Genomic DNA, 13,885 nt, shown 5'->3' with positions numbered 1-13,885 from the left:
GGGGGGGGTCTCAACTGCATCTGCATTCTCTTTGTCAAGAAGAACCCCAGAATCCTGGGGCACTGGTTCCTTTTTCCCCTGGGACCTCCCACTCTTCCTTCCCTTAGGCTTGGTGTGGGTGTGAGGAGGGGGTGAGGACGGAGGCCTGGGATTGGGTGAGCACTTCAGGGTGAGAGGGTTGGGAGGCCAAGGACTCCCAAAATACAAGAAGTATGGATATCTGAGAAGGCCCCAATCTCAGCTCAGCCCTGGACCTCCATGTCCTCTACGGTATCAGTTTCTACCATGGGCTGAGGATGTGCCGAGTCCCCAACCCCAGGCCCTGCCTTTCCCTGAGCACCTGTCCCCACCCTTCACCTGTCCCCAGAGCGCTGCAGGTCCCAAATGTCCATGGGCCCACTGCCAAGCCACTCCTGCCCCAGCCTTTCCCACCTTGGAGAGTGTCCCATTGTCCTGCCAGAATCTCAGCCTGGGAGTCCTCTTGGGGTCCTCCTCCCTCGTCCTCCCATCCCATCAACCTCCATCTAAATACCCCTCCCCCCATTCCCTGTCCTCATGCTCTACCCTTCCATTACCTGCAAAACACTAGGCCACTCTCCACAACAGATCGAACCCTGCACCAACACTTAAAATAACCTTCTGTGGCTTCACTGAGGCCCTCTGGGTAAATTCCAGCTCCCCAAGGCAGCCTCATAGCCTTGCCACACCTGCCCCAGCTCCCCCCCCCCCCCCGCCCCCACCCAGCCTCTGAATCCTCTCACCTTTTCTTCCCTCCCCTGGCCCAGTCCTTGGCTTTGCCCACAGGGCCCTGACTTTGCCATTCTTTTCCCACAAGCGTTTCCCTGTCCCCCTGCCTGCTTATCCTCCCCACCCTGAGGCATTTGCTTGATTCATCCAGTCGCTCTTCAGAACTCAGTGGAACCCCCCCCCTGCCCCTGCCCCTGTTGAGGGGTGTGTGTGTGTGTGTATGGGGGGGTGTCTCTTATCTGTTCTCGGAACTCTCTTTGCATCTTTGAACACTACAAACCTGGAATTGCTTGTTAATGTCTGTCCAGCCCCTGCACATGGGTTCTTCCAGGGCAGGGGACACTTGTCCTTGAGGATCTGGTCCCTCGCACAGGATCTAGTCCCAAGTAAATGGTAGTAAATATTGAATGAATGGAGTCAGAGATTCTAGATCTTTTTAAAGCTGGGAACCATGATGCCTGAGGAGCAGTGTAGATTGGGGTAATACAAGGCAGTGTGGGAGGAGAAGGGTGAAGAATGGAACTGCAGAATTAGAATTTGAACTCTGAAAGGTCCAAGGCCACATGGAGTGGACCAGGGGACTCTTGGTCTTGGGGAAGCTGAAAGTCCGGGAAAGATTGTTACCTGGGCTAAAACCAGGCCCTTTAGTGCCTCCCCATCTGTCTGCCTTCTGGTCAGCTCTGTCTGTCTGTCCTGGGGTCATCCATAATGGGGGGCAGCCCAGAATGAGCCATCTTTGGGGCCTCTGACTTTGCCTGGGGTACCTGCTACCTTGCCCCCCAGATCCACCTTTAAAAGTCTCTCCCCACCCCCCATATTCAAGACCACTTTGTTTCCTATGTGTCCCTGGCACCTAGTGAGTGTTTCATTGTTGACAAGTCCTCCATGACACCTTCCCTGGCCATCCCCCACCCACACTTCAACTTGACTTAGAAGCAACCTTCTAAAGCTACCTGGCCCTCTCTGCCGCTGTCCAGCACTGTGGTGCTGATCATAGTCTGCTCATTGTTAACATCACTTCTGCCCCCCTCTTAGACTGGGGACTTCCTTGAGGGCAGGGCCTGGGTTTATTTATTGCTTCATTTATCTCTGGCACATATTATGGGACTGCATAGGTGGTGTGTTCTCTTTGGTGGAGTTACTTGAGATTTCTTTACCACTGTGGGGATAGGAACCCAGGGGTGCAGGATCCCAGCAAGCTCCCATGGGTGAAGGCTCTTCTGGCACTTGTGCCTCAGTGTTCCCAGAGTCCCAGGATTTAAGGAGTTCATCTGAGTGGGTGGGTGGGGAAGTCAAGATAGAAGAAAGAAGGAAACTTTTGATTGGATGCCAACTCTTGCTGTTTCTTGCCCAGTTCTCCAAGGAGAAGTACATCTTGGATTCATCCCCAGAGAAACTGCACAAGGAGCTGGAGGAGGAGCTCAAACTCAGCAGCACAGATCTCCGCAGCCATGCCTGGTACCACGGCCGCATCCCCCGTGAGGTGAGCAAGCATCAAGCTGGCCCTGGCCCCAGACCCTTCTACCCACTGCTTCAGCTAGCCCCAGCCCTGGCCCTGGCCATCAGAGAGGCTCTGGCCTATTGCTTAGTGGATTCAGTCAGAGTCGAGTAGAATGGGGTCTAGCTCTACCATTTACTGACGGCATGAATTTGAGCAAGTTGCTCCACTTCTGAGTCTCAGTTTTCTCATCTGATAATAGTATCTATCTCGAAGGGTTGTTGTGAGAATTAAATTTAATAATGTATATAAACATCATGTCTGACATGCAGTAGCTCAATAAATGTCAGTTTTTGTTATTATTGTTGTTATTGGTCTATACAGCAGCCTCTGTGTGTGTGGTTAGTATCAGTCCTTGGGCTCCTCCAATTTGGCAAGGTTGGGTTTCTGGGATGAAGTGACTTCACAAGGCACAGATTTGGGCTGATGAATCACCTGTTTCCACTTTCATAAATGTTTGTCATGTTCCAATTATGTGCCAGGCTGGGTACCAGGGTGCAGGGATAAAAGGCGTGGTCACTTCCTTTGAGTTAGGGGCAGACACGCAGGGAGTCAGAGCTCAGTGTAAGAAATATGAGAATGGAGTACCCAGCATGAATGTGGGTGAGCCCTGAGGAGGGACTTCTGAGGAGAGAGCACCTTGGTCTCCTGGAGGGACTTGGGGCAGTGGACGGAGGGCTTTGAGAGATGGATAGGAGTTCACCAGGTGGGTGAGGAGGGATGGGTACTCCAGGCAGAGAGAACAGCTTGGGGGTGCAAAGGCCCAGAGATATCTGGCATACTGGGGGTTTGGAGAAATGAGAGTTTGGAGTTCACTCTGCGCAACAGGAGTCCTGAGAAGGAATGGGTCTTGGGTCTGAGTCTTTGACCATGGTGACCCCCAGACACCCTTAGACCCCAGTCTCTGTGACTTCCATTCCAGAGTGTTAATGTCCTCTCATTCCTGAACCTCTGTGCCCCAGAACCTGGCCTCAAAGTGAGGTGCCCCCTGTGAACCTGGGCCTTTGTGGCCACCACCAAGCTTCAGATGTCTCTGCTGTGTCCACTGTACCCTGGACCTAGCCTCAGTACCCCCCAATCCTATCACTGTGTCCCCCAGACCCTGGGTTCCTGGCCCTTCCCTGCTCCCCCTACTCAGCCTGATGGTGCCTCTCGCAGGTCTCAGAGTCCCTGGTACAGCGTAATGGTGACTTCCTCATTCGGGACTCACTCACCAGCCTTGGTGACTACGTGCTTACATGCCGCTGGCGCAACCAGGCCTTACACTTCAAGATCAACAAGGTGGTGGTGAAGGCAGGCGAGAGCTATACCCACATCCAGTACCTGTTTGAGCAGGAGAGCTTTGACCACGTGCCCGCCCTTGTGCGTTACCATGTGGGCAGCCGCAAGGCTGTGTCCGAGCAGAGTGGCGCCATCATCTACTGCCCTGTCAACCGCACCTTCCCGCTGCGCTACCTCGAGGCCACCTACGGCCTGGGCCAGGGCAGTGGCAAAGCTGCCAGCCCTGCCAGTCCCTCAGGCCCCAAGGGCAGCCACATTAAGCGGCGCAGCGTCACTATGACTGATGGGCTCACCGCCGACAAGGTCACCCGCAGCGATGGCTGCCATACCAGGTAAGCCAGGACCCCAAACTAGGCTTCATTTCCTTTTGTTTGTCAAATGAGGGTATCAGTGTTGAGAGTGTTGGCAAGCAAGGGGAGGCCCAGTTCACACTGAACTGGGGTGAACTAAGCCTCCTGGAGTCGCCGGAAGGAAGATTGGGTAGAATTGGGTGCAAGTCCAGAAGGAATGCAGGGTTTGCAGGGAGAGGCCCAGGTCACAGTCCTAGCTCTGCCACTGGCTGGCTGTGTGCCCTTGGGCCCTCCAGGTTCCTACCCAAAACGGTCCTCACGCAAGCAGACCTCAGTGGCATCCTGGATGCTGTCCTGTCCTGGGGAGGGGATATGGCCCAGTTAGCCCCTCCCCACATCAGCCATGCAGGCAGGGTGGGCATCAAAGCAGAAGGCTTTACAGCTTAGAAACCAGAGAAAATGGAATGTTCTCAGCAACATTTTAAGGATGTGTGGTTGCCTCTATGCCAGAGCCCCTGAAAACCCACAGCTAGGAAAAGTTCCTGTGGCCCTACTGTGTGCCTGGTCCTGTGCTGAACACTCTCCACACACAATCTTGTCTACTTCCTCCCCTCTGGGAGGTGGGTCCTGTCCAAATCCCTACTTTATAGATGAAGAAACAGGCTTAGAGAGGGGAAGCCACCTGCTAGAGTGGTGGGATCAAGGTTCAAACCCAGATCCACAGACTTCAGTCTCTGCCCCAAATTGCTCTGGCCTCCTTGACTATTTGCAAAAAGAGGCCTGGTGACCTGTGGCATGAGCACATGGATAGCTTTTCATGGCCCCATCTCCATGGACCTGGGCTGGATGCTGCCAGCCAAGGACTCAGTGGATTGGTAATCTGCAGGTAGCGGCCACTTGGACATGGTTTAAAACCAGTGGTCATGATGATGCCAGGAGCCACAAGCCAGGTGTGTCTGAGGCATCCTGAGCATGATGTGCCAGCCTGGTACCTCCTTGCTGCTCCCCACCCTCCCTGCTGGTCCCTCTCCCTAGACAGTACTCCAAGTTGGGGTAAGGTTCCTAAGGAAGGGAACAGTTGCAGAGGTTGTGGCCAGCATAAGGGCCCCTGGCCCAGGGGGGCAGATGGGAACTGAAGTCTAGCCTATCCTCTGCTCACCATGCTATGGCCACTATTGAGGAACCATGTCTGCCCAGGGGCAGGTGCCATTTACTAATTTGCTCAAAGGTTCCACGTGGGCTGGAGGGTGTTCTGGCCTGTACCCTCTTTCCCTGCCCTTCTCCTTTTGGGGGCAGGAGGGACATAGAAGAGCCTGGGAAGCCTGAGCTCAGTCAGGCTTTCTCAGGTCTGGTCCTCTTGGGCTGGTCTCAGTTTTGTGGAAGAGGAATCTTGGGTAGGGGTGGAGAAAGAGATCAGGGTAATGTTGGGGTGGGGGCGGTGGGTACTGCACAGAAACCAGGGGCGTGAGAGCAGAGACTGCTGTGCAGGTGATAGCCCTGCTGGGGAGTCAAAGGCCTGTGTCTGAGCTGTGCTTCTGGTGAAAGTGTCAAGTTCTTCCTCCTTTGGGCCTCAGTTTTTATTTTATTTTTAACCTGTCAAATGGGAGTTTGAGCTCGACAATCCCCAAGCCCTTTCTGGCTCTGAAGTTCAAGGGATCTAGGGTAGGGGCAGAGATGGGAGCCCCAGGGGTTGGCTGAGGAGTGGCCTCAGGACCCCCTGCTCACAAAGGTGTCTGCTCCACAGTGCATCGCTGCCCCACCCCCGGGAGTCCATCCGCAACTGTGCCCTCAGCATGGACCAGATCCCAGACCTGCATTCGCCGATGTCCCCCATCTCCGAGAGCCCCAGCTCCCCTGCCTACAGCACTGGTATGGCCCAGGGAGGGGGTAGGGATGAAGGTGTGGTTCGACCGACTCTGTGTGCGCTTGTGTTTCCTGTCTGTCTGTCTGTCTTTGGTGACTTCTGTTAATCAGTGTGTAATTATTTGTTTCTGCCTCTCTTGTGACACAGCCTTTCCTGAGAGCAATGTCCTACAAGAATTTCCACTAAAGTCTGCTAGTTGGAACTGTTGTTAACATCAGTAGTTCTACTACCAGGGACCCTTTTGGGTACTAGACATTGTGCATGAGTAGGTTTCCTGTGCATTCTCTAGAATGCAACAAAATCTGATAGGGGCCTCATGCATCATTGCTGAACCTGGGCTCCAGTGCTGTGAAGTGCACTCATGCAACAATACTTAGCCTCATTGACCAAGCTCCTACTGTGAGTAGGGCTGTGTGCTGGACCCTGACTTGGCTTGGATGGGGTAAAATAGTACATCCCTGGTTTCAAATGGCCAGCTCAAATGAGCCTAGTCAGGCTTTTTTAAAATACCAAGAAAATTTCTATTGTAGAAACATGCCACTTATTTATTTCTGGAAAAAAAATTGTTTTCAACCAATCATATTGTCCACATGGTAGGCAAAGTGTCATGAGAGAGAGAGAGCCTCAGGAGGAAACTTTTGCCTGGTTTTAAATCCCAGCACCATCACTTGCTGGCTTGGACAGGTCTGTTTACCTTTCTGAGCTCGATTTTCTCATCTGTAGAATGGTGTTCATAAAAAAGTTACTTACTTCATGGGGATGTTGAGATGATCAAATGCAGTAACTTTCAGGCAATAAGAGCTCAGTAAATGTCACTTCTGGTTTTTCATGACAGTTTTACTGTTGTTGACCAATGTATCTCTAGCATGTTGCCAGCTCCTGGTACACAGTGTGTACTCAGTAAATCAGTATTATCAATTCATTGAAAAGAATAATTCCACGTGGCACAAGGAACTTCAGCAAGTGGTTAGTTTTCCTGAATCACTGGAAGCCCCTCCAAGTAGTTTGGTGGTTCCCCAGGGCTGTACTAACCTTAGACAGGAGGCATGTGAACTCTGGGGTCCAGGTTATTTCAGAATATCACCAAAGGCTGGTCTGTGTGCCAGGATCTGATGGGCCTGGCCTCTACCCAGGGTGAGGAGGTGGGAGCATCACCTCTGTAAGGTATAGACTGTCATTTGGGAAGGGGGTGGGGGGAACATCTTGGGTGACGAACCATGGTAACCTGTCCTCTCCCTCTATCTCTCTGCAGTAACTCGTGTCCACACCATCCCCGGAGCCCCCTCTGCCACAGCACTGCCTGCCTCTCCTGTCACCCACCGCTCCAGTGAGCCCCAACTGTGCCCTGGAAGTACCCCAAAGCCCCCTGGGGAATTGGACAAGGGTTCTCACGCCAGCCCCTCCCATAGCCTCTGCAAGGCTTCCCCATCACCGTCGCTCAGCAGCTACAGTGATCCGGACTCTGGTCATTACTGCCAGCTCCAGCCTCCCATCCGCAGCAGCCGTGAGTGGGCAGCAGTTGAGGCCTCCAGCCGGCAGGCCAAAAGCTATGGGGAGAGGCTAAAGGAACTGTCAGAAAATGGGGCCACTGAGGGTGACTGGGGCAGGACCTTCACTGTCCCCATTGTGGAAGCCACCTCTTCCTTCAATCCAGCCACCTTTCAGTCACTGCTGATCCCCAAAGACAATCGACCGCTGGAGGTGGGGCTCCTGCGCAAGGTCAAAGAGCTGCTGGCAGAGGTGGATGCTAGGACACTGGCCCAACATGTCACCAAGGTTGACTGCCTGGTAGGTGCTGATGCACACTGGGGCAGAGGCAGCACCTCCGGTCCTCTGGCCTTAGGATAAGGGTCAGGGTGGTGAGAGGCTGGCCCCCAGATTCCCCAAGTTTAGAGAGTGGGGTTGGATTCTAGTTTCATGGCTGTCCTTCACCTGCTATGTGACTCTGGGCTGCTCCTTTGAACTCTCTGAATTTCTGTTTTCTTTTTTGTAAAGCGAAAAATAAAACAAGATATTCTTGCTTCCTCCAGATGTCACTTTGGCACTGGAACTAGGCAGTCCTGAAACCCAGTAATGCCTGACTCCCCCGGGTCCTTTGGGGCCCTTGTATCCCAGAGTGAACCTGGTGAAAGACAGGAGGGCTGGTCCAGGAAATAGAAAAGGCCCTAACTCTCTGCCCCATGCCCCCTAGTGGAAAAATGAGCAAAAATCATTACCTTGGCCATAAACTGTCAATTACTGGGCCTTTGCTTTGTACAGGTCTTAAATTATTCAAGGATCTCTGTACCTCATCTTCTCCCTTTGCACCGTGGGGGCACTGATGACTGGGTTGCATTGGTCTCAGAGCCAGGGAAGCAAGAAAAGGAGGCAGAGATGTTGCTCCATGAGGAGTGCTGGGTGGGAAGGGAGGAACCCTGGGCTCTTTCCCTCCCTGAGCCTCAGATTTGCACTCAGGAATCTGACCTCAATCGAATATTTAATATGCAAGTTACCTCTAGACATTTTCACAGTGAGTCAAAAAGCCCTTCTTTTTATCCTCCATTTCACTGATAGGGAAACTGAGCCTCACTCAGAGAAGTAAAATCACTTGCTCCATGTCAGAGGGGTGGAGCTGGGATTCAAACCCGGCCCCCCAGCCAGGCTGCCCTCCTGGATAAAGCTCTCTGACTCCCAGATGGCTTAAGCCAACCCTGACAGGAAATTAATCAGCCCTCTGGGCGTCCTTGCAGGTTGCTAGGATACTGGGAGTTACCAAGGAGATGCAGACCCTGATGGGTGTCCACTGGGGCATGGAGCTGCTCACCCTTCCCCATGGCCGGCAACTACGACTCGACCTGCTGGAAAGGTAAGACAAGCCCGTCAGCACACGGAGAACCGCCTGGAACTCTCGGGGCTACCTCACGCCTTTTGCTGCGGCCTGTTGGCCAATCATAGTCTCAGCCTGGCTCCCAGGGGTTTTAGCCACGCCCCCCAAACCCACTGACCAATCGCAACTTCTCAATAGCCAGCTCTACGCTACCCTGGTTTCCTAAAGATGAAGCCTTTTACTCTTGATTCACCTTTTGCACCCCCTTAACCAATCACAGCCCACCAGCCTTGACCCCGCCCCCTAGTCGGAGAGGCTCTTCGTTCATTCTTATAACGGCTCCGCCTGCTGATTTCCACCCATCAACCACAAGCTTCTCGGTCGGGCTCTCGGGAAGAGGGGGGCTCTGGACCCGCCCCTGACTCGTATCGACCAATCATAAGCCCTTGCGCCACGCCACGCCCCCTAGTCCTGGGAATCCCTCACCGCCTCTCGCTTTGGCTCTGCCCTCCGCGCGTCGGTTCCCTCGGCCAGCAGAGGCAGGACCCCTGCCCGTTCCCTGCCTCCCCGCCTGACCCGGCCGCTCCGACAGGTTCCACACCATGTCCATTATGCTGGCGGTGGACATCCTGGGCTGCACGGGCTCCGCCGAGGAGCGGGCGGCGCTCCTGCATAAGACCATCCAGCTGGCGGCCGAGCTGCGCGGGACCATGGGCAACATGTTCAGCTTCGCCGCGGTCATGGGCGCCCTGGACATGGCCCAGGTACTGAGGGGCCCGCGGTAGACTGTTTCGAGTAACTTTCCTTCAGGATGGATATCGAATCGGAAAGAACTTGATGATTTTCTAGGCCGCATTGATGAAAGGGTAACAGGGAGAACTTCTCCAACTGCTGAGCTGTTCAGAGAGGACAGCTCTTCCTTCTCTAGACCCGTTCCCCCAGCCCCACCTTGTAGGATGAGTAAGGAGCATTATATGGATTTAAAGAATAAAAATAAAATGACTGTCATTTAGTGCCGGCTGCTACACTAAGCAATTTACAAGCCCTTATTCCTCCAAGCAATCATATGAGGTAGATGTCTTCATTGTCCCTATTTTACAAACCGAGAAATTGAGACAGAGCAGTAATTGCCTCCTGTCACAAAGTCAGAAGCAGAAAGAGTTAAGATTCAAACCAAGTCTGTCTAATTTCAGAACCGGAGACTTACACAGACCAAACTGTCTGTCCTCTATCTAATGAATAGTACCAGCAGGGTCCCAGAGCAGTGCACTGAGTTCAACTCCCAGCTCTGCCACTTGTTTTCTGAGCATTGATTCCTCTATCTTTAAATGGGTTGTTGCAAGGCTTTTACCAGAGACGTGTGAAAAGCGGCCAGCACTATGCATAAATGGTGACCACTTGCTGGGTTTCCACTCAGAGGGTTGCCTGTGGCAGTGGCCCCTGCAGGCCCGTCCCCTGGCTGGCTGCTCATGATCTGGTCTCCCCAGATTGCCCGGCTGGAGCAGACATGGGTGACCCTGCGGCAGCGACACACAGAGGGTGCCATCCTGTATGAGAAAAAGCTCAAGCCATTTCTCAAGAGCCTCAACGAGGGCAAAGGTACCTCCCCCGCTTTGCTGTGTGATCTTGGACAGTTTCCAGCACTCTCTGGGACAGCAAAGACTCTTCCAGTAACTGGGATGAGGGTTTGCCTGAGATCTGTATAAAACTAATCTCCCTGAACTCATTTCCCACTATAAGAGTCCCGGCCTAGGCTGAGCTCTCAGGGCTGCGCCAAGGCTGCAGTGAGCAGCTAGGGAATCTGTTTTCACCTGAGGGAATCTGTAGGGATGGGTTTGTCCCATTAGTCACAAGCCCTGGGGGCTCTCTCAGGCAGGTCCCTTCCCCTCTTGCGCCTCAGTTTCCAGGACTTTCAAAGGCCTTTAAGCACCTGTTATTCTCCCCCTCTGCAGAAGGTCCACCACTGAGCAACACCACGTTTCCTCATGTGCTGCCGCTCATCACCCTGCTGGAGTGTGACTCGGCGCCAGCTGAGGGCCCTGAGCCCTGGGGCAGCACAGAGCACGGCGTGGAGGTGGTGCTGGCCCACCTGGAGGCCGCCCGCACGGTGGCACACCATGGAGGCCTGTACCACACGAATGCTGAGGTCAAGCTGCAGGGTGAGTGACAGGGCAGCAGCTCGCAATGGGGAGGAAGGGGGCAAGGAAAGACAGTCACTGGCTCTGCAGGCCTGGACCTCTCTCCGCCTGACTTGCTACTCCCCTGTTCTTTGAGTATCCACCCACATTTCCCCATTCCTCTCTTTCCTGCCCTGTCTCTCATCTCTTTTTCTTATCCTTTCTCATCACTTATTCATCGGTTCAATGAGAGGTTTTTAATGCAAGCAAAGGGTGGAGGTGAAGGGACACAGAAATGATTCAAAGGGCACCTTAGCTGTGTGTTTTAGCTTCTCTGAACCTCAGTTTTCTCATCGGTGAAGTGGGCCTCCTAACAAGGCTACCTTACAAGGTTGTCTGCAAAGCACTCTGGCTGGGGCTTGGGGCTGAGACAGATCTCCCCTGCCTTCAGGGAGCTCACAGTCTAGTCAAAAGGTAAAACTACTCTCCCCATGAAAAGATCAGAAAGAGCCAACGTAGCTTCAGATAATATATTTTTTATTGTTTAAGGCATTATTTAAGTCATAAAATTTCACTGTAATCAAATTTGAAATTATAATTGAGCAAAAACAAAGTAAACAAATCACCCATAATCTTAATTATTCAGAGGTAAATGTTGAGAACATTCTGGTATATGTCCTTCCCATCCTTTCCTTTTTTCAAAAAGAGAAAAAAAAAGAAGAAAAGAAATACATTTGCTGACAAAATGCATTTGTGTTTCTCAGAAAAAAAACTGGAACGCATAGAAAAATATGAAAAAGAAAAGAAAAATCAGGCAAGATCTCAAAAAACTAACATCATATTTTATTTTCTAGTCATTTTTAAATTATATGTTGTAAATAGTAGGCCAAAGCCTGGGCACTAAACTGCATGGATGTGTTCATTCATTCAGCAAGCCTTCTGGGATCAGGGTGGGGCCATGAGGGATGTGGTGGCTCAAGGTGGGATTTTCAGCCTCCCCAACCTGACGCTGGTTCCCTGACCTCTGTGCCCTGACCCCACAGGGTTCCAGGCCCGGCCGGAGCTCCTGGAGGTATTCAGCACCGAGTTCCAGATGCGCCTCCTCTGGGGCAGCCAGGGTGCCAGCAGCAGCCAGGCCCGGCGCTATGAGACATTTGACAAGGTCCTCACTGCTCTGTCCCACAAACTGGAACCTGCCATCCGCGCCAGTGAGCTGTGACCTGCGGGGAGATTCCCCCTCTGTAGCTGCGGGCAGCATCGGGGGCAGAGGGGCACAGACCTTTCCCCAGAGCACCCCAGGGACACTGTGATCAGCCTGAGAATGTTCTAGGTTCAACTCCAGGATCTCCCTTGCACCTCCAGGGTCCTGCATGGCCTGTGGGCTCCATTTCACCTGCCACATGCTCACTGAGGCTCCCTTCGGAAAGAACCGGAACCCCTGTTCTTTGCACCAGCTTCTGCTTCTCCCCTTCCTGCTAAGGTTCCCCGTTCTCCAGGCATGGGAGGCTCCTCACGCCTCCTCACTCTTCTCCAGCCGTCTCCCCCTCACCGCCACCAAGGCCTCCATCTTGCTGTAAATAAGCCCATCTGTTCTGTAAATAGATGTACAGAAGCTATGTTCTTTCTTTCATATAATAAAATTTTATGACTCTTTCTTCTGCCTTTTAGGGGGTCTTGGGGTAGAAGGAAACACTTTTTTTTTTTTTTTTTTTTTTAGGTGTTATTATTTTTTTTTTATTAATTAAAAAAAGAATTAACAAAACAATTAGAAATCATTCCAATCTACATGTACAATCAGTAATTCTTAATAACATCACATAGTTGCATATTCATCATTTCTTAGTACATTTGCATCGATTTAGAAAAAGAAATAAAAAGATAACAGAATAAGAATTAAAACAATAATAGAAAGAAAAAAAAACAAAAAAAACAAAAACAAAAAACCTATACCTCACATGAGCTTCATTCAGTGTTTTAACATAATTGCATTACAATTGGGTAGTATTGTTCTGTCCATTTCTGAGTTTTTATATCCAGTCCCGTTGTACAGTCTGTATCCCTTCATCTCCAATTATCCCTTCTCTTTTTTTTTTTTTTTAATTAATGGAAAAAAAGAAATTAACCCAACATTTAGAGATCATACCATTCTACACATGCAATCATTAATTCTTAACATCATCACATAGATGCATGATCATCATTTCTTAGTACATTTGCATTGGTTTAGAAGAACTAGCAACATAACCGAAAAGGATATAGAATGTTAATATAGAGAAAAAAATAAAAGTAATAATAGTAAAATCAAAACAAAACAAAACAAAACAAAACAAAAACCTATAGCTCAGATGCAGCTTCATTCAGTGTTTTAACATGATTACTTTACAATTAGGTATTATTGTGCTGTCCATTTTTGAGTTTTTGTATCTAGTCCTGTTGCACAGTCTGTATCCCTTCAGCTTCAATTACCCATTGTCTTACCCTGTTTCTAACTCCTGCTGAACTCTGTTACCAATGACATATTTCAAGTTTATTCTCGAATGTCCGTTCACATCAGTGGGACCATACAGTATTTGTCCTTTAGTTTTTGGCTGGATTCACTCAGCATAATATTCTCTAGGTCCATCCATGTTATTACATGGTTCATAAGTTTATCTTGTCTTAAAGCTGCACAATATTCCATCGTATGTATATACCACAGTTTGTTTAGCCACTCTTCTGTTGATGGAGATTTTGGCTGTTTCCATCTCTTTGCAATTGTAAATAATGCTGCTATAAACATTGGTGTGCAAATGTCCGTTTGTGTCTTTGCCCTTAAGTCCTTTGAGTAGATACCTAGCAATGGTATTGCTGGGTCGTATGGCAATTCTATATTCAGCTTTTTGAGGAACCGCCAAACTGCCTTCCACAGTGGTTGCACCCTTTGACATTCCCACCAACAGTGGATAAGTGTGCCTCTTTCTCCGCATCCTCTCCAGCACTTGTCATTTTCTGTTTTGTTGATAATGGCCATTCTGGTGGGTGTGAGATGATATCTCATTGTGGTTTTGATTTGCATTTCTCTAATGGCCAGGGACATTGAGCATCTCTTCATGTGCCTCTTGGCCATCCGTATTTCCTCTTCTGAGAGGTGTCTGTTCAAGTCTTTTTCCCATTTTGTAATTGGGTTGGCTGTCTTTTTGTTGTTGAGATGAACAATCTCTTTATAAATTCTGGATACTAGACCTTTATCTGATATATCATTTCCAAATATTGTCTCCCATTGTGAAGGCTGTCTTTCTACTT

The 13,885-nt window shown here is 50.6% G+C and overlaps 1 protein-coding gene across 4 annotated transcripts in view; it reads left to right on the top strand.

The window, feature by feature from the left end:
- SH2D3C (SH2 domain containing 3C) overlaps positions 1-12,256 on the top strand; it is a 30,614-nt gene extending 18,358 nt beyond the window's left edge. For all 4 annotated transcript variants that reach the window (XM_077145731.1, XM_077145726.1, XM_077145735.1 and 1 more), the window contains 9 exons: positions 2,102-2,230; positions 3,404-3,858; positions 5,561-5,685; positions 6,933-7,468; positions 8,410-8,525; positions 9,079-9,250; positions 9,974-10,085; positions 10,439-10,645; positions 11,647-12,256. In XM_077145731.1, coding sequence (XP_077001846.1) covers positions 2,102-2,230; positions 3,404-3,858; positions 5,561-5,685; positions 6,933-7,468; positions 8,410-8,525; positions 9,079-9,250; positions 9,974-10,085; positions 10,439-10,645; positions 11,647-11,822 — 2,028 coding nt within the window. In that variant the 3' untranslated portion in view covers positions 11,823-12,256. The remainder of the gene's footprint in view (positions 1-2,101; positions 2,231-3,403; positions 3,859-5,560; positions 5,686-6,932; positions 7,469-8,409; positions 8,526-9,078; positions 9,251-9,973; positions 10,086-10,438; positions 10,646-11,646) is intronic.
- Positions 12,257-13,885: the final 1,629 nt, after the last annotated feature.

The sequence above is a fragment of the Tamandua tetradactyla genome, chromosome 2 (assembly GCF_023851605.1).
Source record: "Tamandua tetradactyla isolate mTamTet1 chromosome 2, mTamTet1.pri, whole genome shotgun sequence".
NCBI classification, from domain to species: Eukaryota; Metazoa; Chordata; class Mammalia; order Pilosa; family Myrmecophagidae; genus Tamandua; species Tamandua tetradactyla.
This window is presented reverse-complemented; position numbering and strand designations above follow the sequence as displayed.